General features: G+C 44.1%; 1 protein-coding gene across 6 annotated transcripts in view; it reads right to left on the bottom strand.

Annotated features, from left to right (window-relative positions):
* Positions 1-8950: 8950 nt before the first annotated feature.
* Positions 8951-25229, bottom strand: part of POC1A (POC1 centriolar protein A) — a 43692-nt gene continuing 27413 nt past the window's right edge. For 3 of the 6 annotated variants that reach the window (XM_085072830.1, XM_085072826.1, XM_085072827.1), the window contains 3 exons: positions 21181-21321; positions 17518-17666; positions 8951-9235 (listed from right to left, as the gene is read on the bottom strand). In XM_085072830.1, the coding sequence (XP_084928956.1) occupies positions 9208-9235; positions 17518-17666; positions 21181-21321 (318 nt within the window). In that variant the 3' untranslated portion in view covers positions 8951-9207. The remainder of the gene's footprint in view (positions 9236-17517; positions 17667-21180; positions 21322-25229) is intronic. The other 3 variants (XM_085072824.1, XM_085072825.1, XM_085072829.1) reach the window with 3 other exon arrangements.

The raw sequence follows: 25229 nt of genomic DNA, 5'->3' as shown, positions 1-25229 counted from the left end.
GCAAAGATCCCAAGGGTGCCTGTGCAATGCTGGGATTACAAGACATCCCATTTGTGTGACAGATTCCATCAGACAGGAGTGCTGAGAAACCTTCCAGCAGGGATGTGGTTGGGCTCCAGGAGGGATTACCTGCTGGAGAAAAGGACTGTTCCCAGCACTATCCCAGACTTTTGGATGTGGGTTGACTCATGCACATACCAGCACACACAAGTGGTGCATGTTTTTCCCTCCAGCTCTGTGTTGTCAGGTCCAGCTCACAGGACTGGCTCTGAAATCCTTTTGAAAGGGGTTTTGCAAAACCCACCAACCAGGACCTCAGCTGTGGGGCCTGCAGAAGCCCATGACTGCTAGGGTGTAATGAGAAACAGTGCACACAGTTTTCAGTCAGGTTAGGCTTCTTGAGAGGCTACAGGAAAGTAGAAGCAAACAGAAATCAGCTCCCACTGAGCTTTTCAGGGGGCTCTGGCCATGTCTTTCCTCTTAAATTTTCTCACCTATTGCTTTCCTTAGCATTCCTGCCATGTTTTCCTGGCTTTACCTGTCTGTCATGCTAGAGGGTGATGAGAGGTTTCCAAGGGCATGTCATCACTCTGAGCCAGACTATACCAGCTGATGGACTTCATCCCTGCGTGAGAACAAAGACCACAAAATTAAACATAACCCCACTCAAAGCCTCCTGGATAAACCATCTTCCACACTTTGCACAGGTCCGCTACCAGCCCATCTATTTTTCAGAAGTGACAGGACCCATTTGAACACCACCAGCTACAGAGAGAACACGCAACATATCCTGCAAGGACACAAGGCAGCTTTATATCCAGCCAGGATGAAAATTCAAGCAAAGAAAAAGCTCAGGACAAAGGAAAAACAGTGTTGTGACTGAGAGGAAAGGAGGCATTAGAGCCTCTCCAGCAGAACAGTCCTGTAAATGATTGCAAAGATGCTGTGTTGAGTCAAGAACAATTTCACTGCCGTGTCTCTGCATTCACGTTTTGTATTTGGGCACCTCATCAGAGCTGATAACCTTTGAATGGGCCTCCAGAGCCATCTGGCCCCAACCCCAGCTCTGAACAATCTTCAAATAGGTACCTGATCTCCCCTCCAGTGAGGCAAAGCTCCCAGGCAGCCAGCTGGGACTCCACTACTCAATCCCTGCAACTGGGAAGGCAAAGGGTTAAATCCCTCCCAAACCCCCTTTGTTTAGTCACAGAGGATTGTTTTAATTAACCTCAGGGATTTCAATGGAGTTATTAGTAAAAGTGGTGCAGATAGATGTGGATGGATTACAGCAGCACTGCTTAGTTTGCCAAGGAACTGACTTCAGATGAACTGATGCAAATATTCTTAAGAACAATTTCCATGCAGCTTTAGAGTGAGCAACAGCAAGAAAGAAAAAAAAAAGCATAAAGAGTTAAATCACATAAAACTTCTCACTGGATGAAAAGAAAGATTGCTTAGCAGGAAAAAGGCAAAGGGATCCCAAGAGAAGGAGTGGCCAAGACAGGTTGGCTCTCCACATTCCAAAAGCCACAGCTCATCAAAAGCCCTAGGGTGATTCATGCCTTGGGGAAAGCAGAAATACCTGGGGAGGAGTTGCAGCCAGATCCAGCATCTCCCTGGTCGGCAGGAAAGGAAAGTCTCACCCGTCTGTGCAGGCAGGAGGGTTTCAGGAGGATGGAGGCAGGTTACAGGTTGCCACAGGAGAGGTAAGTATTCCACACATCAGGAATAAAGCTGGTCCACTGCCAAATCCTGAACTCTGTCTGCAGAGGCTGGGGGAAGATGCTTGTAGTGAGCAGCATTTGGTCCAGGGTGATGGGAAGCTGATGAAGGATAAGAATGAGACCCAGAATATTAAATAAATTCTGGGCTAAGCATCACAGTCATGCTTTTAAAGAGGGTTCTGCCAAGGCCACAGCATGCACTTCCTCCTGGGCTTGGTGGCTGCACTGCCTTGCCACTCACTGCAGACAGACAGACAGACACACTGGTTCCAGCCATGGTGCCACAGTTACAGTCCCTTTATCGCTCACTCAGCCTTGAGCTCTCTGAACACCTTGGATACCACAGGGTCCATTTCATGTCAATCTTCAAAAACCTTTTCCAGTGTCTGCTGGATATCTACCATTTGCCATTTCAGCACCTCTCCACCTCCAGCAACTTCTCCCAAAGCCTGGGCTCCCAGGACAGGGCCAGAGCAGCTTGTTGCAGGGTGAGTGGCAGCTGATCCCACAGCTCTTTGATCCACACTGTGAACTGCTGGGGTGGATTAAGGAAAGAGGACTTCAGCTGACCTTCATTAGCTTTCTGCTGCTCTTTTCCCAACTTGTAAATTAGCAAAGTATTTGCATCTAGCAGATTAGCAACCTGCTAGGGCCAGGGCAGAGGCACTTGCAGAAGGGGGCAAAGGGGCTTTTCATTTAAGTGAGGGGAAAGAAAGCATCTACTTTCCTGTCTACTGGGGCCAGGCTGGAAAGCCCAGATAACACAGATGCAACCTGGCTTTCCCCTCCCCTCTGGTGCCATAGAGGAGCCTGGCACAGGGCTGGCAAGATGACCACGTGTGATTTCAAAGCTGTCTCCCAACTTCAGTAAGTGGGAGAGCAGGAAGGAAAACAGCTCCTTCAATCACCACACCAATTTTCATTGCTATTAAATATAATAATCTCTGCTCTCTTTCATCTTTACTTTTCCTGTGAGAGCTGGCAATGAAGGCAGCACACAGTGAGGAGAGGCAGAGTGGGGGAATTGCAGCAAAGAACGCAATCTCCAAAATGCTCTGCTGAGCCACAGGCAGGGAGCACAGGGAAACCAACAGGGCCACTGCTATCAGAGGGTGGGAAAAGGAGAAGCGAGCAGACACAAAAACTTGCTCCACTTTGTTTCTTGCCCTCACCACAGCTGCAAAGTCTCCAGAGCACCCTGAGACTGCTCAACACCACCAACAGCCCCTCTTAAAGGTATCCGAAGAAGTTTCAGGATCCTCAGCAGCACAGAGCCTGAACCACACCTCCCATCTCCCACCTGGGCTGCCAAATTTAGAATACTGAGCCCAGGGCCCACCCTTATTTCTGGCCCTGCTTCATTGCATGACCTGCAGGTACTCAGGCAACAATTTCTGCTTCTGCCCCCATCACCTGGGCTGCTGTCAAGGCATTTTCATGGACAATCCACTCCTTTTTGCTCAGTGAGCTCCTCCTCTCTCCAGCAGAGACACTGGGCTGATGGCAAAGGCCGTGCCAGCGGGCAGGTTTTCACTTTCTCCTCCAGCACACCTTGCTCCAGACACTTTGAGGCAAGTGTTCCTTTTTAAGGTCTATTGATTTCATAAATAATAGAGTAAAAGAAAGAAACACATCACACAAATACACAGGTCAAATAATCTCTCCCTTAGGAAACAAACAGGAGCTACAAAGAAAAAAATAGCCCAGCAGCCGAGCATTGATCTTTAAGCAGGAGATCAAGTGTCATTAGAGTTATTTGTTAATTAACTTAACAGCACATAGATAGGGCCATATTCAAACAGGTCACCTTGGAGGGTCTTGCTCCACAAACAGGAGGCTTGAAGCCTGCCTTTCTCAGTCCAGGACCACTCAGCAGTTTCTGCAACACCACAGCTACCTGTCTTGGTTCTACTGACTGATGTCCATGAGGGACAAGTGCCAAAAGCCAAAATCTTCATCCCTAACTCCCGGACAAAGCTCCTGGTCTAGGGAACCCAACAGGGAATAAAACTTTTCTGGCTACAAGGCCTGCATCAGAAGACTGACAGAAATCAACACCTACCACCCACTGGATGAAAATAACAATGTCCTCTGAAGTAACCACAACCTAGAAGAAGAAAAGGATATTCCTAGGTTTTCACAGGATGAAAACCATCTCAGTTAACCCTGGTCAGCACAAGGCACCTGCTTCATCACATGGACCAAGTGTAACAGGAGACAGGCAGAGCCTTCATGGCTGTTAGGGCATCTGCATGTGGCAGAGTAGATTCACACAAGAGGAAAAACAATGACCCCCTCATCCCCTGCCCATACCATGCTGCCAGGAGGATCTCACGGTGCCCAGCACACTCTCAAGCTGCCCATTTCAGCTGTAACAGGCAGAAGTCCTTCCTCCATTTGGAAGATCTGCACACCAAAGCTCAGCTCTGGTTGTGAAAACGTGAGGATGGAATCATTGCCAAGAGCAGCCACCCCAGAGGGAAGTGAGGCCATGCAGGAGCTCCTTCCAGGCAGCTACTTAGCTTAACCCTTTCAGTCACCAGCTGCAAGAACACCAGTGGCACATGCTCCACATAGCCACAAACTCTTGGAGTAAGCAGGATCAGCCTCAGTAGCATTCCCCTCTGGATATTTGCAGAAAAATCCTTTTGCCATGCAGAGCACCACTGTATCCTCAGCTTGCCTGGTCTCTGGAAGGCAGCAGTGAGTTATTAGCTGCATGGAAGGTGCCTGCAGGGAGCAGAAACAGCAAGGGAGAACAGAGATGACAGGTTTTTGGCACTGGGTCACGGCAATGATTCAAGCCTAGCATTTTTGTGACAACAAAATGGTGCATTTCCAGCTGTATTGCATTATCAGGGAGGAAGGGCTGGAGTGAGTATAAAGAAAGTATAAAGGTGGTCACTGGGGGAAGACTTCCTTGCAGATGGCAAATTCCTGGCCTCAAGCAGTGGTCACCTGGCCTGTCTCAGCTGCAGCTAAGCAGACAATCACCCCCTGCCAGAACATCCCCAGGTGTACACAATTCTTATCCCCCACCAGAAGCCACCCCACAGCACCCTCTCCCAGCTTGCTGATTTAACCATGTACCTCCACCTTTGCTCAGAAGTGACACCAAGTAACTTCAAACTCCACCCGAGGTGACAGCCACCACTTGTACAGTACAGCAAAATGGCTCTCAGCACACCTTCACCAGCAGCACTGGCTGCTGGGCTACAGAGGACAGGGAGAAGGGAAGGGATGCCAGAGACCTGTGCTCTTGAAGCCCATCTCTCTCTTCACTGACACCCCACATTCAAATCTCTGACAAGATCTTCTTTCACAGAACCTGTACTTCGACAGAGGAAGTAATTTATAGGCATCTCCCCTGACAAGGAGAACAGGGGACTGAAGAGTGATGTCTGCCTGCAGTGACAGCTCTGTTTCAGAGCTACAAATAAATCCCAGCTTTCCCTGAGACACACATAAAACTTCCTACAGCATGCTAAATCCAGGTCAAATACGCAGAGGAGTATCAATAAGAGAATCTTCTTTCCCAGTTTATTTCCTTTCCAAAACAACAGGTGATCAGGTCATACTACTTGAGAAGCACTCACAGACCAACCATTTCTAAAAGCAAGAGAAGAAACACAGCCCTGCTCTCACGTCAGAGAGACAAACCTTTGTAAAACGATTCGCTTCCCTCCCCTCCTACTCACTCGTGTTTCAAAAAACATTCGTTCAAAACCAGCTCTTCAAAGAGGTTATATAATAAGTGATTTGTACCACGAGGCTGGCTAGTTTTAGCCCAGCTACTTAGATCATAGTTGGATTTTATTTCCTAGTTAGCTGGCAGACTCATGTCCAGAGACGAGCCTGTGGGCAGGGGATGCTCCTGGCCATTGCACTTCCCAGCTAGGAGAGTCAGTACTACAGTGCTCTGCTCTTTCTGCCTATTCACTAATGAGATCTCCTGTCATATCTGTCCAATTCCAGCTCCCAGACAGGAAGGAAAGTGGGCAGTGCTTGAAGATTCTTACTTTTTCACAGATCACAGTTATGTTTAACATGCTCCATACTCACAGCAGCCAAAAAGCCATTTGCAGCAGCACCGGGCTCCCCAGGGGCCAATCTCAGCACAAAGAACCCTTGCTGAAAGTTTAGTGAGGTCATATGTCTGGCAAATGTAATGGCAACAAATTAAACTACTTTTTTAAGAACTTGGCTTCCACTTTGCCTTGGAGATCCAAAACAAAATCCTTAACTCTTTGTAGCCTCCCCCTGCACAGAGCTCACCACGAGAGGTTTTCAAGACAGGAGTTGTCCTCAAGCAGTGCAGAGGCCATGTCAGCCCAAGGACAAACCACAGGCTGCTCCTCACTTGGCGGTTCCACCGCTCCACAAGTTAAGAGCTGCACAAATTGGACACTGCAGATGTGCCCACATCAAAAAAAATCATGAGTGTAAAAATAAAAGTGGATTTAACTCACTCCAGAGGCTACTCTCTCCTCAGCACTCAAAAACTGTGGTGCTTAGTGGATAAAGCATGGAGCCTCAGGACAAAAGAGGCAATAGGATTTGGGGTCCTCAAGTTTGGGTTTTTTTGAGGTTGTTGCTCAATGTATAAGCACAACAATTAAAATGTAAATCTTGTATTTTCCAAGCCTTGCCTGCCTCTCATGCAACAGCCAGCCTTCAGAAGTGCTGGTACATTTTAAGTCCTACTCCAGATAAGAGGGTCATAAGGGGGAAAATAAAGATGGAGCAAGTTGCTGAAATTTAGGACCAAAAAGGTAGGTAATAGTGTCAGATTACCTTTCAGATTACCTTTCTTGCCACCTAAATCACACAGAGATTGTGAGATTCCCTCTCTCCCTGACTCCTCACACCCACCCTGGGCTACCTCTACAACAACAACATGGAACAAGAAGTCAAATACAGAAAAGCAACTTTCCCGATGTGCGGCTTTTGGTTGGGATAGAGTTAATTTTTTTCCCAGTAGCTCCTATGGGGTTGTTTCAGATTTGTGCTGGTAACAGAGTTGATAATTCAGGGATGCTTTAGCTGTTGTTGAGCAGTGCTTACACAGAGTCAAGGCCTTTCTGCTTCTCACCCCACCCCAAGAGAGGAGGCTGGGGAACAAGGAGTTGGGAGGGGACAACCAGGACAGCTGAGCCCAACTGACCCAAGGGATATTCCAGACCATATGGCACCATGCTCAGAATATAAAGCTGGGGAAAGAAGGAGAAAGGGGGGACATTCAGAGTGATGGCATTTGTCTACCTAAGTCACCACTACAGGTGATAGAACCCTGCTGTTCTGGGAAGGGCTGAACACCTGCCTGGCCCATAGGAAGTGGTGAATGAATTCATCATTTTGCTTTGCCTGTGTATGTGCATTTTGAATCACAGAATATTCTGAGTTGGAATGGACTCACAGGGATCACTGAATCCAAATCTTAAGTGAATGGCCCATCCAGGGATCAAATCCACGACCCTGGCATTATTAGCACCATGCTCTGACCAACTGAGCTTAAAAGCTGCTGTTGGAACACAAACTTTCCTCTCCCCTCCACACCCCCATCCCAAAGGCCAGTCCACAACAATGAGGATCAAGCTGAAAGTTTAGGCTCTTGCACCTGATTTTTGTGATCGTTTCAGTGGCAGCAGATCAGGGCAGGAACAGCCTTTTTCTAGCAGCAAATTGGCCACAGTACCTTTGAGTCCCCTCCTCCCCACCCATCTGCATCACCACACAAACTCATTTCAATGAAAATTATGTCAGTCTCTCAGCAAAAAGCCACTGAAAGCTTAGAGCAAGAGCACAGAGTATCACCACTGAATTGATTCCATTAAGGGAAAGTAATGATTTATCAGACTCAGAGCCTGGAAACAGAAAACAAAGTCTGTGGCAGAGCAGAGAGAAACTCATCATCAACCAAGCATGGAAATGAGAAAGCACTCAGCCTCCCACAAATGAAGGAATGAAATATTGTCATCATGCCAGCAAGTGGTTCTTAGAGATGTACAAGACCAGAAGGGAAGGAGACCAGAAGCTTCCTCGTGCTGGCAGGGAAATGCAAGCAGCTCCCCCCAGGTGGGGTGAGGAGCATTAACACCACCAAGGTGCTGTCCCAGCCAACAGAGCCTGCAATAGAAACAGGTGCAACACCCAAAACCATCCCAAAGCCAAACCCACACAGCCTGGCCTTAAAACCAGCTAAACTCCATGTGAAGTAAGGATGCCAGCCCATGCCACAACATCCGCAGATGAAGGCACTGGAAGCTGTGCAAGGCTGGCAGTTGCTGGTGGCATGAGGTACCACCAAGAGCAGGGACTGAGGCAGCCTCCCTGTCTGCAGAGGTCAGACAGTGGTGAGGAGAGTTACATTAACCCTGAGGTGCTTGAGTTCCTGCAGCTCATTTCTCCAGGAATGTGGGTTAGAATTTATTGCAAGTAAGGAGACCTCCAGTATGTGTTAGCAGAAGAGGTGTTTGAGACAGGATCTCCCAGAAGCTCAAATTCTTGTGCAGCTACATACTGAACACCTGCTAAAGCCCCAAAATTCTGAGGAGGAGTGATGAGGGGAGGAGGGTGCCAGTGATGAGCTACTCAACTGTGAAAACATCTGCAAAATGACCGAAAATTAAAGGCAGTCCGGTATGAGAAGAGGGGAGTTCCACGATGGAGAAAATGTTCCACTATTTGGTTGCCTTTCTCTCCCTTTACCCTGCCTTTAACTTAAGAAGCAAAGATGAAGTAAAATCATCTTGGAAATCACCCTGACACACTGGGGCCTCTCTTCCAGCCTCAATCCATTGTTTTTCCTATATTGCACAGGAATGTAGTCTAAAACTGTTGGATTTAATCACCTCTGCACAAATATCATCCAGGGTCTCAACTGCTCTGTCAGAGTTACCACGTCAGACTCAGCTGAGACAAGCCCTTCCAGCTCCAGTTGCACAGGACCTCACCTGCTCGGTATGGTCCTAGACCAGAGGTGAAATACCATTGCCCCAGATATCCCAAGAGCACTTTGTTTCTCATCTACAGCCAGCACACACCTCAGCAACAAGCCTAATACAGCCTGGGCCAGGCATTTGGCAACTCCAAGATGCTTACACACTTTAAAACTAACTTAGCAAGACCAGAGGCAGGAGAGGTATGACCTTCCTGGTTAGTACTCAGTCCACATGCTGGCTGCTGTACCTCTGGAAGGCACAAGAGATCACAATTGTTATCCACACTTAAGAATAAAATATTGCTTTTATTTTAGTGAAGTAACAAAGCTATTTACAGATACAATAACTATACATTCCAATTGAAAAATAGATTGTGCTCAAAATTGTTAAAGCAAGTCACACACAGTCTGTTAGGAACACAAACAACCTCAAACCTCCCATTGCCTTCAGCTCCTGTCTGATCTCAGGAAATCAGTTCGTTTTGTTCTGAATGATTTTCTGCTGATTCTCAAGACATTCCTTCAGCTTGTCTTCCGTGAGTGTCAGCCTCTGCTCCAGGATGGAAACTGTCTGCAAAACAAAGTGAAAGCTGCTGTTGAGCTGCTCACAAGGACACACTGCACACTGTACTCTCAGTGCCCAATAAAATGCTAAATTCACAGGAGTATTTCGAGGTATTTCAAGGCTGGAAGTCCAGTGTCAGCATTTTAGCAGGGCAGAGCTGCATATGACTTCAGAGAGGAGCAATAGAAGACACTGGGCACAAAGCTCTCCTGCAGACACCACCAAGCACCTGTTTCAGCACTGGAGCTTTCAGACTGGGCTCTGCATTTCCTTTCCTGGACAGGTTCTGTCCTTTCACATTCATGAGACACCAGACACTGGAGAGCCACCAGACAGACACTCTTCTGCTAACAAGACACACTGACTTTAAACAATTTTGTTCAGCTAAAGCTCCGATTTTACCTCTTTGCTTCCAACTGTTTCCTCCCTTCCCTGAATACCATGGGTCTGCTGTAATTAAAACACTCAAAACTTGCTGGACAAACACCATGACAGGCAAGAAAACCTTCCCAGCCTAAGACAATGCAGCAGGAAATGGAGGAGAAAAAACTCCAAGTGGCAATATCTACCTCAACATAATGCCTACATTTCTTTGTGTAATCCAGTTACACCACAAAGGATTGTTCTCTTTCTCCTCGAGCTGAAGTCATCATGTACAGGATGCACAGGAAGAACATTTTAACCACGTGGCAATAAAAGCTTCTGCTGAAAACCTTTTATTGATCACTCCAAGATAATCAAGGGCCCCAGCTATGCACAACCACTTTCAGCTTCCAGAGACACCAGAATGGCTGATAATGGGGGTGGTGATGATTTAATGCTTTAATATCCATAAACTTATCAGCAACGATCAATAGCTTCACATTTTGGGCATTTTCACTGCATAAATAACATCCTCTGCTAAAAACAAAGGATGTTCAGAACCTTGGACTTTAATAAAGTAATTCAAATAAACTTGGACAACCGCTGTTTGTATAGCAGTTATACATAGAAAGCCTTTTAATAGCGCATTTCGTAAGCACATCTCTAAGTGCCTGACAAAAGCAAGCAGGTCTCATTATCCCCATTTTACAGCTGGGGAAACGAAAGCACAAAGAGAGGAAATAGCTTGGCTAAGGCCACTTGAGACTAAGAAAAGTCTGCTGTAAAATGATTTGGGGAATGAGACAAGTAGTGGGGGAGAAGAGAAAACAGACATAGTAAAAACAACAGGCACTAAGGCAGAGCCATCTTGCAAGACTGAGCATCAACAAAGTCAGGAAGGGCTTGAGGTTGCCCAGTGCATCATAATGCACACTTTTTTCCTCCCTAAATATAGTTTAAAGCTTATTTGTAATACATTTCTTATTTCTGACCTGTGACAAGGCAGAAGAGCACTGCTGAAGCTGTAGAAAGCTCCACCTGAAAGAATAAACCCTGCATCACCCAAATATTCCATGGGCTACAGCACCAGCTGCATGTAAGTTTTTTCCTCCTCTACTTCCATCCCTTTGAGGCACAGGAACTGCAGTGCACAGAGAACCAGAAGAAACATTGTGGAGCCAGCAGGTAACATCCCAGGTGTCCCAGAGCCAGCAGGAGCCCTCCCATCTATTCAATGGATAGAGGACTTAATCTTTTTCATATCCAGCCATGCCATTGCCTAGTGACTGTCTTGGAGACCAGCAACAAAGCTACCAAGGGCAGAACACAGCAGGCTGAATGTCTACCAGGGGTTTACAGCTGAGATCTTATCCTTCAAGCAACCAGACAGAGAAAGAAAACCAGTAGGGATCCTGGTTTTTCCATTTAAAAAATGAACTAGTAACTCAACAGTCCATTAAAACGAAAGAGAATGAAACATTGCATCAAATTTCCTTTAGAAAGATAATCAGCTGAATTAAAGTCCCAGTCACACTGCCCTGCCAGAAGAAATGCCCAGATCACTCGTGGTTCCTCTGTGCCATGATTTACTGCCACCATGATCCCGTCAATAGGAGTTAAAAGCTGTTACGTGAGGCACCATGCGACACAAGTAAAGCAGATTTCACAAAGTGTTGAATTTGTGAGAAAGCTGTAAGGAAAATGTGTATTGGAATGGAAATTGCATGTAAGTATAAGCAGAAAACTTGCAGTAAGTGTCTTTTGGAGACTAAAAGTGGAAAAGTAGCAGTCAGAATGAAATTCAGGAAGTCCAAAGTAGGAATCAATGACTACAGTCCATTTAGACTTGAATATATGATGAATATAAACAGACATGGTATCTGACATCCTAGGAAGGTAAGGGAAAGCACAAATACTGCCCAGCTGCTATAAGTGCTATATTGTAACTTGCACAGAAAAGCTCCTTTATTAGCAGCTGAGAGTTTTACAATATTTCCATGTTGCTATTTATACAGCAAGTCCTCCTCTGGAGGCAAATAAAACTGCACCCATTCAACTCCTGCATGCTTTGCTATAGCTTCTCAAAGATAACAAACTAGCAATTAAGCCAAGGAGGAGAACTGTTAGCCAGATTCAGTGAGGATTAACTAGAGCCAAGTTTGCTCTCTGTTGCAGGATCTGGGCTTCCTGGTGTGTCAGGAATACAGTACATGTCTCCATTACGCACCAGGGAGTCAATGCTGGATAATTTATTAAAGTCTTGGCTCAAATTTGCAGAAGACTAACTGCTTAGGCTTAAACAAGAAAAAAAAAGATCAAGCTATTTATTTTTAAGGAGTATTTCTGACATTACAGTAATATAGTGAGCATTACTATGGACACCAGAATAAAATACAGGCATTTTTCACAGAAAACTTAAATCACTTCTACCAACACTTCCTGCAACATTTATTTTCATTTATCTTCACAGACTCAGTGATGAGAAAAACCTGCTCTTCTCTTTAGAAACATTAATGAGAAACTGGAAAAATAAAAAGTTGCCTCCTATTTACTTTTTTAAGTTCTGGGGAATATTCACTTCCGTCCTCCCCCAGGACACCTAAACTGAGACACCCAGTAGTTACGCTTGCTTACCTGATGACAAGCCCCTTATGCTATTCCTCTGTGTTACTTTTACTCCCTCAACCCAAATAACAGCGATTTGGGATGCTGTTCCAAGATGCTTTCATCGATATCCTTTCCTTAGTCCCTCTTAAACGTTTGATTAAGTAGCAAAGACAGTTTAAAACCCACTGGCCTCAGGGCTGAAGCTTTTGCAGCAGCCCTGGAGGGGCTTTTGAGGAGGATAGATAAGGGGAACCAGGTGCTAATTGAATGCTGAAAGAAACCAGTTCTACCAGCACAAAAGGAAACCTGAACAGGAGAGTTCAGAGCCAGGGAGCAGAGGTGGACAGCAACCCTCTGGAGCAGTGATGGAAGTCCCTGCCAGGAGAGCTCCAGCCAGCCAGATGGCTGCTATTAGCTAAAGCAGGACTTAACCTGGAGTTGGGGGCAAGGCGGGCAAAGGCATGGAAGGGTGGAATAATGCTCAGCTGACCCTCTGCAAGCTAAAGGTGCAGCACAGAGCCTTTCCAGTATGCAGTCACAGAGGCTCTGAGTTAGCCATGTAATAGCACAGCAGAGAACTGTCTGAGTGATCACCAGTAATCAGGGAAGCCTCCCCCACCCCCAAAACTATGGACACAGCAGTTACTCAGATCAAGTAACACCAGCTTGGCTGAATCTACAAGAGATATGATCCTGCAGTAACCCCACCATACATGTGCTCTTGGCTCTGTGCAAGAAAAATAGGACACTTGCACTTCTATTCCTGTTTATCCATAGCAAAAAATCCCTCTCTCCACTGATCTCAAAGGAGGCAGAAGTCGTTTCCTAGCTTCACTTAAATAAAAAGGTCCTCAAAAGTTTGCTCAACCAGTTTTTCTAAGCATATGCTAAATGATTTTGCAGAGCACTAACATATCAAACAGCCAAAGAAAAACATTACTTCTGCATCTTCAGGTTTTGCTTTCCTATCTGACATGTTAATTTATGAAGACAGCATTTTCCTTTCAATTTATTAATAAAAAAAAAGCACCTGCAAAAGAACACACAACAAATGCAGAAGTTTGCAAGTTTCTGCACTCACATTTTCTCCACTCCACTGTGTGGGTACAAGGAAAAACTTTGGGACTGATGTCTTTCAAGAGGTACACTGAAGAGTACAGACAGTCCATGGATTTACAGAATGAGACTTGTCAAGTTTGACCTGGAGTTGCAGGCTTAAGAGCTCTGCCCCCTGTAACAAGCATGGCCAGTGCTGGTGTGTTTCCAAAGATGCCCTGCTGTAACTTCTTATGGTTCTCCCTAAAAGTAGCAATTTCAGAGCCCACTTTATTCCCAAACATGGCCAAGAAGTACAAGCAAACTGCATCAAAAAATGCTGCCATAGCATCCAAGGGGCACCCAGGTAAATTAAGCTTGGGAGCCCTTTCTCTAAACTAATGCAATGAGTGAAACAAACTACCACAGGAAGGGTCTGCACTGGGGTAGCCCTACCTACCTTTTACAGGAGAAAAAAGCCTTAACTCCTGCACTAACCACAGTTTACAACTCCAAACTGCAGCTGCGAGATTGAAAGGCTCATGGGAGAACTTCTGCAGCAAAAGTTCAAGCATGAACCTGTCTGGCAAGAACAGCTTCTCCTCCCATGCTGGGTTTTGCCCCAACACGCTGCCAATGCCCCTCCACCGCAGCAGCTGCACTTGGGACCACCAGAGCAAACCCCTGCTTTACCAAGCACACTAAAGAGAGCTGGGCTGCCCTCCTCACCTGCAACTTGTAACTTAACAGCTTTGAGATGGCACCCAAGCCAGCTACCAATGTTCTGCATGCTCTGAAGCATTCTCAGCAAGAGCTGGCAGCTCAGACTAACAGATGAAGTCTCATCTCACAGTGGAACAAGGCATGAAGCTTTCACCGCAATTAACACTTTATGTAGTAAACGAATGCCTGCAAGGACCAGCCTTACTCCAGTGGTGAAAGCCTTAACCTCAGAGATCAAATATAAACTTAATGTGGGGTTTGGTTTAAAATAAAACATGGGATGATTTCTAACAGAAATGATAGCTCTTCATGTGCTCAGACTAAAACAAGATCTGCTACCTCAAACATTTTAAATCAGGTCTGTAGCTCCTCACCATCTCAACAGCTTTGAAGGCAAACTCTGAAGTGAATTCTCACAAAGCCTATTTACATAGAATACTTCACACCAGGCTGAGTTAGGGATAGTGCTGAGTCTTCCCTCACTCTAATTTAACATCATGAATTTTCCTGGGTTTACTCTGTACCATGCTTCAAATTCCACAAACTTTTATTATTGTTCCTGCACTTAGTTCCAACGTGGCTGAACAGGAACATCTTGGTCAGTGCTGCTGTACAGCCCTGAGTCAGGAAGTCCCACAAACCCCTCAACACAGGTTTTCCACATTCATCCAAAGTCACTGTGGGGTCACATGGATTAGGAATACATGACAATGCCTGCAGAAGGACAAATGACAGTGCTAGCCTGGCTTCAGCAGGATCCCTACACAGAGATCTGCTCAAGAAGTTGTGTGACTAAACAACCTTCTTGTCTGTTCTCTAGTGCAGGGCATGAGAGCTCACAGTCCCACCAGCTCTCTTCAGCCAGCATTCAAACATCTGCTACTGAGGATACTTGAAAAGTAAAGAATTTTTTATATTTAGCAGCCCAAAGCACTAAAAGAAGGAAGTGGTTACTTATAAAATTCAAAACCAGTGTTGCTCAGCTACCCTCCCCTTATTATTAAAATGAGGATGGTAAGGCCCTGGCACAGGTTGTCCAGAGAAGCTGTGGATGCCCCATCCCTGGCAGTGCTCAAGGCCAGGCTGGATCAGTCTGTGAGCAATCTGACCCGGCAGCAGGGGTGGAACTAGATGAATTTTAAGGTCCCTTCCAACCAAACCATGCTATCATTCTCAGCTGCCACCTCTCCTTCCACCTCCCAGTACACCTCACTTTCTGCAGATACTCCAATTACAGTTTACCAACCCCTTCACTAAATTATAGGAGCAATTTTGGTGTGATGCACAAATATCCTCCTGTGGTACTCAGCACAGCAAGTGATCACTTGCAGTGCTCACTGTGATTTTTACAGTAGGAAAACCACGCAAGTGCATCTGAAAATTCCCGTGCCATCCAGGATTTGCCAGAGCAAGCAGCATGGTCAGCTCACAGAGTATCACAGTGATCAAAGGGATCCTGGGGCACAGAAAAGGTTGTTCTTTGTATTAAATCAACCCTAGCTACAAAGATGAGCCACAGGCTCTGCCAGTTTCATCCATGTGGGGTGGAGACGTGAGGCACACAAGCCCTTTGCAACCAAACTTCTCCATTTACAGCCCTCTGACTAAAAATGTTTCATCACACATTGCTGCTGCTTTAGTCTTGACAGCTGATCAGCCAAAGCTAAACGGATGGCACTTACATCAGATGCTGCAAGTTTCTAGAAGGCAATGGCTGACAGCTTCTGTGCAGCTTCCTTGGTGCAGAGCTCCCAGATCTCTGGGGCTGGACCAGCACAGCAAAAGGAGTCAGGAGACTCCCAGTTTCACCACAGTACAAAACACAGCCAGTCAGGATGACCTACAACAAAATATCCAGGCATGCACCATGACAGCAACTAAACAATACAGAGGTTAGAACCCCATATGACTGGAGGTCTTCCCCAACCACAAAGACTTCAAAGCCTTCCCATATCCGTCCCCTGCCTCTGAGAGGATGCAAATCACTCACCTAAATGAACTCAGCTGCCGGTATCCAATAGCTGAATAACAATTTATATTAATCTTCAAAGCATGCTTGTGAAAACAAATTGTGGGAGGTGTTTAGTATTCCTTCCCACTGACAGAAAATGGAAGGTGAAGGTCCTGTGAACATCCAGCAAGAGGATGAGCACTTCTGAAAAGCCAGCCTTCAGACAGTGTCCTGCTAACACAGCAATATCTCTAGGAGTGCATTTAATTTAAGCAATCTTAGAAAGAAGAAAAATGTATTTGCATCAAGATTTTATAACAAGGATATTTTGGAAGTAAATTTCAGAAAAAAAAATAGCTCTGCTGAATGACACAGAGGACTGGCAACAGCCAGGATACTTAATTTGTTTTGAGTGAGAGATCAAAGCTACTGAATCTCTAAGAGATGGGTCTGACTCATAAGAAATAGCCTCTACATCCTTTAAATTCAGATTTAAAAACCAACCTCATCTGACACACAGTAGATTTTTCAGATGAGAACTTTTTTATTAGTGCTTCAGATTTCAAACCATTTCTCTTGGAATGAAAATTACTTGCAGTTTTTTTCCTGTATATTGGGTCCATTGGTAGTCTGTGGGTGTTCAGGTCTTGAGAGCAACACAGAAATGAAGACATTTGTGCAAAGCAAAGGTAGAAGCACTTAGGACATGATCCCCCCCACTGCCACATATTTCTTCTTGACTTGTAACTACTTGAAGTCATAAAAGCATATATTTTACCAAACCAGTTGCATAATTTACACTCAGTGCCTCTCAAAAGAGAGGCCACATTCATCCCTCACCAGCACAGGCTTGAGACCACATCTCAACAAAGGAATAAAAATTTGGTTTTGCTCGCTTTCATTATTAAGCACTGGACACACAAAAACATTTTCAGCTTTAATTAAAAAGCAATTCACTTGTGTCCAAGTCTTTTTTTATGCTAAAAAAAATAATTTAGAAAAATTCTTCTCCCTCACTCCGCCTGCAATCTTTTCTGGAGTGAAATAATCCTTTAATCTCACATGAGCTAGATTGTCCTTCAATTCAGGCTTTGGATTATTTTACAGATTTATCAAGTCTTCTCCATTTCAGTGTGTTGTTTTCTCTCAGCTTCAACGCAAGATTAGTTTGGGGAAGCATATAAAGCCATTTTCTGTGGGTGGATTATCGCAGCTATTTATGAATTTTTATGCTAACCTGATTCTGAACTCTTCGTTTGGAGAAGACATTTTCCTTCCCACATAAAACCAGCAGCTTTGCCTCACTGCCTGCTGCCCACAGACAAACAGAGTGGACACAGCAGCTGGAGGTGTTTGGAGTGAGGACAAGAGTACATTAAACTTCTGAAGATGATAATTGCAAATACAAGTTCTGCACTGCAGCCAAGACAATTACTCACAGATGATCTTTACAGAAGGGCAGTTCAGCTGTAAGTGCAGAAAACGCACCTGAACCAAGGAAACCTTTAATATCTGCTACGTTTTTGTTTCAGCCAAAACACACCTTTCTGTGCCAGGTTACACAAGAGAGAAAATCACCTTGTTTTCCCCTTACAACTTTAATACTCACCCCAACTCTTCATATAGGCACTGAGACACTGAAATCCAGTCTTCAATTAAAAAAATTAATTTATAAACAGGTTGCATTTTCCTCCTTTTCACACCTCTGAAATGCCAGTAGAGGATTTTTAAACACTGAGGCACTGACAAGATAATAAGCTGCAGGAAAGGAAGAAGCAAAGCATCTGTATCATATATTTACTACTCTCATCTTCCTCATTTCTTTGCCAGATGTGAACTGCTTTCCTACAAAGGGGAACCAGGGTATCTAAGTAATCAAAAACTACTGGGAACAACTGGCTTATGTTGAGGTCTCACTTTACTCTTCAAGGCAGCACAATTAAGTATATGTTACTCTTCTGACAAAGACAGCCAATCATTGACTTTATTTGCATGTAAGGCCAGACACAAACTACTTTTAGGAAAAAATATGAAGACCCTGTCAGGTTGCACTAGACCACTTTCTTACAAGTAAAACAAAAGATATCCTGACAGAGCTCTGGGGACTAGGAAGAAAAACGGTTTCATTGAATTGAAGACCAGTTGAAATGAAGTTGCCAAAACCTTAAAAAATTAAATCATATCAACAACATAAGAATGAATCTTAGCAAAGCTTCTATTCACTCTGGTGGTTATTGCTATTTGCGATATACAACAGCCACTGGATTCTTTTGATCTGTCTCTCTGATAAGAACTGAAGTGCCCAGCTGAAGGAACAAGTCTGCTCCAGTGTATCCTCCTGTGTGGGATACAACACCTCTACAGCCTCAGCAATTGGCGACTCGCTGGCAGAGATCTTTGACTTGAATAAAAATGATCTCACTGAATCCAAGCTCATGACATCTCATTTCATCTGGAAATCTACTGCCAGGAGAGGGAAGGTACTAATAATTGGTGATGCAGCTTCAAGTGTGAAGCTCAGAACAAAGCTGTGTGCTGGCAAGAGATGACAGCCCACAGCTGATGCCTTACTATCACCTCTTTCAGCAGAAATTGGAAGTATTTTCTCTCCTTCCCACTTCTACATGATACCAGGTTTAAACCTTGAAATGACAGCTACAGAAAAATATTAGGAAAATAAACTAGGCTTTTATCTGCATAATTTCCCAAAGTAGTTTATCACAACTTAAACCTTCCCCCACTGTTACTGTACATGATGGTAACACAGTGCTGCATCTACAACAAAAATGATGAACACAGGAACTCAAGACATCACATCAGAAATAAATCCAAGCTCCCATGGAGCTAATGAATTAAATACCTGAAAAGTTCATGGACGGCTATCTCAGTAGAGGGTTTCTGGAAATATCACGTCCTTTCCCTTCAACTGGATGGCCCTGCTTATGCCCTTAAGAGTTTTCTTTAAACAAGCAGCACTCAGGAATTACAATTTTAACAGAGCACTAGGAGCATCTTCAGCCCTTCTCCAAGAAGAGGAAATAGTGACACCTGTTATGTGTTATTTATGAAAGCTTTTTGTTGTTTTTGAAGAGAGAAATCAGCAGGCCCAAAGCTGATACACACATGTTGGTTTGAATCTGCTACATGCAGAGAACAACACCCATTTGTGCTTTGGTAGTAATGCCTTGAAAAGACAACCAACCCCACACCAGCAGGCACTGTTTCCAGTTCACTTGGACCTCTGCACACCACAGCTCCTACCAGAGCACATCTAATTGCATGAAAGAGGGGTAACAGTGGCTCTGCCAGAGCTAAATTCCTTTCTCCTACCAGCCACCAGCACTGGAAAAGCCAAAGTTCAGACATGCAAGTTGATGCCTTCCAGATCTGCCTTGCTACCTGCCCACATCCCTTCTCTTTAAGGAGCTTTCTCCCTTAGTCCAGGAATGAGGACTTCTTCCAGGTTCATTTGCTAAAGTTTTTTTGGTGTTGGTTTGTGTCGCTGCTAAATATCAAAACCTTGGCATGAAAACAGCGTGTCAGGAACATCTACCTGTACAAATGCCTGGAAATGGTGTTAATACAAAATACAACATACACAGAGTAGAACCAATGGAAAATTAAGTACTTCAAAGATGGTAAAAATGCTACAAAAAAGGTTGAAGAACACAGAGTTACTCAAGGCAGCTTTTTGTTTCTTACTATTTCAGGGCTATTTCCAATTTTATCCTATAACTTACTAATTTATTCCTCCCCCACTGATCTCAATTTCTCTTTCTGCTAGATTTAAAACAACATTAAGAATTTTCTACGGTTACACAATATCTTTGACACAGATATTTGCATTGCTTATATTTAGGTTAAGTCCCACACGTACTGTTTACTGCAATATTTGCCTCCTCTAAACACCTATGAAGTTGAAAACGAGCCATTACACATCCATCATCAGAAATGTGGATGTGATTTATGTAATGAAAGATAACAATCACATTCCAAGCTTACTAGGGAGACGTAAAAACAGTATTAAAATATTTTGTGTATACACTGGATTGCTTTTTACTCCCAAGCATGAGGGCCCAGTGTCACCCAAGATTTCCCTCCCCTCCTCCAGTGTTCAGCCTTCTAAAGATCACAGCAAAAGTGCTTTTTTGTATTTCTGCCAAGTGAACTTAAATACCTTTTGGGTTTCATCCTACACTATTTTAGACTGCCTGTAGTTGTGGCATGTTTTTTAATCCCTAAATCAGCCTTCAATCTCCTGATAGGCCCTCCAACCCATCATCTTACACTCTTTGACAAGTACTTTGACAAGTTAACTCTCTCAAGAGCAGAGTGCTAACTCAGATTACTAATCAGTATGTTCAATACCAAGTGTTTAAGACCGGCTTGTTCTTCCTCAGAAACAGTATTTAAACTCACAGAAAAACCCTCCCAACAGATTTTTCCATCCTGCCATGGTCTTGGCTACAGGAGACCTCCAATGTTTACTATCCCATGTTTTCTCCCTGCTTCTCACATACCTCAAAAAAAACCCCATGAAATTCAGGTCCAGACAATCAGAAACAGTATTTCTCCACAATGAGCAAGTAACAGTTATTTAGTTAATCAAGAAACCCTTCTATCCCAAAATTCTTATTAAGTAAACACATTCTGTGATGATCACCATTCATGGCTGGTTCTATTCAAGCATTGCTTAGTGACTCCAAGAAATAACTGTCTGTTAATGTTCTAGCAAGGGATTAGTTGTTTGTAGCTGTGGGTGAAAAGCATGTTCCAGCAACACAGTACAGAAGGGCCCAGACTTGTTGATGGGAGGAGGATACTGCAGAAATTGGACTGTGTAGGTGAATGCTGGGTGGGGGAAAGGAGCAGGATCTGCACAGAGTTTACCTATAGGCTGTGGTACAATGGGGGAGGGAAGAGAGACTATTATTCACCAAAACAGATTTGTTCTGCCAACTACTCCTTTAGGCATCACCCTAGATAAACCCTGGATAACAGCACAGTCTATCAGAGCTGGCTCCAGGAGCATCTACTACCCTGCAGCATACAGGAACTGGGGAAGAGCAGGGCCTAAGCTGGAAGTTAGTGTGAGGGAACTGATAGAGACAATAAACTGAGAAGCAGATGATGAAATACTTATCAAAATACTACTAAAAAGCAGAGGTTTTGAACTAGCCATATTACTAGTCTATGAAACTATTGCAAAACATTCCCAATTATTCCAGTCACAGGTACCTTTGTCATCACCAAATTAAAAAGTAAGACATACCTGAGTCAGAACATCCAGCTGTCCCATAATATGCTCCAGGGTATTTGCAAGACTGCTCTCCTCCTCTTGCTGCTGATGGGTCCTACCAGAATCCTGAGTTTTTGTTTTCTTATGATGAATATCACAATCCATTTCTGACTGCTAGAAAAATAAATAACACATAATCTGCTATTGAGATGCAAACAACTGCACAAGGATTTCTGTTCCATGGAGGGTAAACAGTAAAGGACAGTTTATGCTGGGACGGTCTATGCTATTAAAAACAGGCAAAGGAGAAAAGGAATTGTTCTTGCCACAGCTGGAAAAAGAAAAGCTTCTGCTGACTTGTCTGCCTGCTGCAGGTAGAGGGTCATTTTGTTGTTTTTGGGGGGCAGGGGGGGAATTTGTGTGCTTTTGTTTGTTTTTAAATCCCCACCAGGAACAGCAAACCTTAGATAACAACCCTGCAAGTAATCCTGCAAGGTTCTAGGTTTCTATGTGCAAAGAACAATTTCGGTGTGTTCTTGTGGCACACAGGTACAGACTGCAAGTAAATGAAGACTTACTGGAGCCACAGGGAAGCATTACATCCCAGTGACAAGAATTAAGTAAGCTACCCCAGATGAGTCTGATTATTACACTCCAACAGAAAAGTTAAAGCCTCTCTCCATGTTTGACTGTTGCAAGAAGGCAAAGACATTGTACCACAGTTATGTTCCAATATGCATTAGAACAGTTTTGATTTAGTAATTTTGTTTATATCTTTAACTGGTTTTCCTCCTCAACAAGATTAAGAACAAGTTTACTTTGAAGTTTCAACTGTTTTAGTTATGCAAGCTTGAATATTTCATTCAGAATAAATTACATTTGAAAAACACAAATAGATCTCTACTCAAGAACTTATTCTTCTTTCCTTTTCTTTCAAAATGGTATCTTTCTTGTAGAACAAACACTATTTGCATTGTTTATCTCCATTATTGCCAGTAGAAGAAGTTCAGAGAAGTTTAACTAAAGGAGGTAGCCAACTGGTTGAGCAACTGCAGACTTCAGTTTCTCAATTTACACTAATGGACAAGATTTGAATCTAAAGCCAAGATCATAGCTCTCAAAACGTACTTCTCCATGGCCCAATGCCTGGTGCAGCTCCATCCCATGAACTTATTACTCACACTAAGTTTACAAATCAACAAAGCAGCAAGGAATTTTGACAGATTGAAAAACAGTGTCTGGAAGTTCTTCCACATGTACTTTTTTGAAGTAGAAATAAAGATTTGCCTCTGTCTCTTCTCTCCTATGCAACAGCAGGAATGCATTTCTCACCACCACAGTATTGATTTACCTGCTCCTCTCTGTATTTGATGCCAGATGTGCGCAGATGTGCAACTAAACTGCAACAAGACCAGCTCACATGACTAACCACCAAACTGGTTAGTACATCATGAAGATACATACATTAATATAAACAATTATATATATTAAAAATATACATAAAAAAATCCTTGTGCTGCTGGGAGTCATTGATGGAGGCCACAGAAAGGCACCTAAGGCTGAGGTCCAGCTCAACAGACAGGCAAAATATGCAATAAGTAGTACAAGGAGCAGAAATGTGAGTACCTAGGGAAGGTGGAGACTGGAGGGGGTGAGGAAGAGAAAAAGAAAGAAAAAGCTGCAGCAGTAGCAGCTTTGACAGGAGAATGCCTTGCTGCTGGCCACTAACTGCTAGTGAGTGCTGACCATTCTCCCAGACCCTGCCAAACCAACCATCCTCCTACGGCCAAGCCTCACAAGGCCGGTTTTGCATAAGGAGCAGGAAAGAAGGGAAAGGTTTAAATGACACATAGAGCAGCTGCTCCACAGGAATCACTGTGCTCCACCACGGGCCTGGGATGCAGCTGGGTATCAGGTGGTACCAGCCACACCAGCCTCTGCTAATTTCCTTCCTCCCACCTGCTTGAATAATTTGGATTATCTACAGGCCCTCAGCCAACACAGCCCACACTCTGGGTCACACAGAACTGCCTCAGCATGGAAGCCACACTCCAACTACTTCTGTGCTGCAGGGAGCCCAAGAGCCACACTCTGCTCACTGATGCATTGATTTAATCAACTAAAATATGATCTTGCAGAGATGAGATAAATCCAGTCTTAAAAACCTGCTATTTGCTGCTTAAATTTAAAAGTGAAAACAAACAAAACCCACAAACCGCTGCTTTTCAATGGGTAACTAGCATCAAAAATGTATTTTCTTTCTATTTTAAGGCTGACTAGCTTATTTTGATGATGTAACTTCAGGCCAGTCAATCATGGCACAGCAGAAATTTGAGTGAGCTAACACTGCATACAACCTGCACTTAAAAACCCCAAATGATGATGAGCTATCCACTTCAAAACCCATTAGAACAAGCTGACTCACAGAGCAGAAAAATTACTGTACCAACAGATTTTCTCCATCTATCTTTATAGCATATGTCAGACAGCTTTTCATAAAAAGCTTCGGGGTTGAACTCAGAGTCTATATTCTCTTTGCAACAGTTCACGAAGTTTAAGAGCCTGGCAAGGGCAGAGATGTTCCCACACTGATGCTTTAGGGGTCAGGTGATCCCTCACCATGTCAAGTTGAAGCCAGAGCTGTCAGATGCCACATTCTGCTGCTCACCCCACAGGCCACCCCGACGAAAAGCCAGGCAAGCCACCTCCATCCAGCAAGGCCTTGGGGGCTCCTGAAGGCAACACCCCCAAAACTAGGAGTATATCTACATTTAAAAACAGAAGCATGACAACATGCCATACTGTCCCATTTCGAACACCACAGCTGCTTGAAAGGCTCCTTCCTGCTCATCATCATCAAAGTAACCCATAGCTACAGCCTTCAGCAATGAGGTTGTGAGCTAGTGCCTCAGTCTAAACTAGGGACACAGCCAACCAGCAAATAAACACTGTGACAGTGGGTCATGGCAGTGACTTCTAAAAAGGAGGCTTCCAACTGACCAAGGTCTTTGGCTATTTGGTTCTAGGAAATGTGCAGCCAGCTGAGGAAAAACCAAATTGCCTCCAGACCAAAATTTTCAAATTTTGTAAAACCAGACTGAATGAGCTGCTGTTCCTAAGAACAAACAAGAAAACCCTTAAGAGACCTACAGCCTTAGAGAGGCACCCTTCTCCTAATGACAATCTATATCATATGGTGAGCCAGCCACCAGGGACTTAAGTTCTAACAGATTAAGAAAAACATTGCAAAAATATGTAATTGTGGCAGTCTCAGTACCAATGAGCATCATGATTACAAGCAGAGACACCTGTGCTCTCCTCTGACTCACCTGTGGGTCAGCTGAATCCTGGGGACAGACACCAGAAACAATGGCACTGCTGTAGAGGTTTAATTCATTTCAGTCAGAGTTCAAGTGTGCAATTTATTCAGCACAACCAAACAAATGTATTTGCCATTAAATATCTTATTACAACATCTGTGTATTAAGCACTGGGAGTAGAGAAAGGAGCAGCTGAACGTTAAAGGAAGAGGAGATGAGCAGCTTCAGAATACAATACAGCTCTCAGTGACAAAGGGAAAACAGAAGTGATTTATTTATAGCAACCAGTTAAAGACAGCACAGTGCAACTACTTGGGGGAAGGGGAAAATTAATCAGCCTTCATTCCAGAGGTCTCTTACTGAGCCTCTTGCGAAAATTGTTCTGGCTAAACAGCATCCTGGCCAGCAATTACAGTGCTGATCAGGGGGTGGGGGGCAAGTATGAACTACACAATACATGTGAATCCGTAACAAACTGCAAGAGACAACAAAAAAATGTCATTTTGCTTCTTAAATGGTGATCCTTAGAAGATACCTTGATACAGTAACCACCTCCCTGAAGTCTGCATCTATTAATAAAATGTAGGATTCTTATAATTCAATGCAGAGGACATATTTCTTTTCCTTTCTCCTCACCTCTCTCCACTGCATGGGAAGAACTGAATGGTGTGAATGGGGTAGGCTCAACTCTGCCTTTAAATCCCTTTCAATTAATTAACACAGTGTATTTACTCTTTTGAGAGTTTTGTGTTTTGGTGGAGT

The sequence above is a fragment of the Lichenostomus cassidix genome, chromosome 12, assembly GCF_008360975.1.
Source record: "Lichenostomus cassidix isolate B80296 chromosome 12, HeHo_3.0, whole genome shotgun sequence".
Taxonomy (NCBI): domain Eukaryota; kingdom Metazoa; phylum Chordata; class Aves; order Passeriformes; family Meliphagidae; genus Lichenostomus; species Lichenostomus cassidix.
Note: the sequence above shows the minus strand (reverse complement) of the source record. Positions and strands in the feature narration are given on the sequence as shown.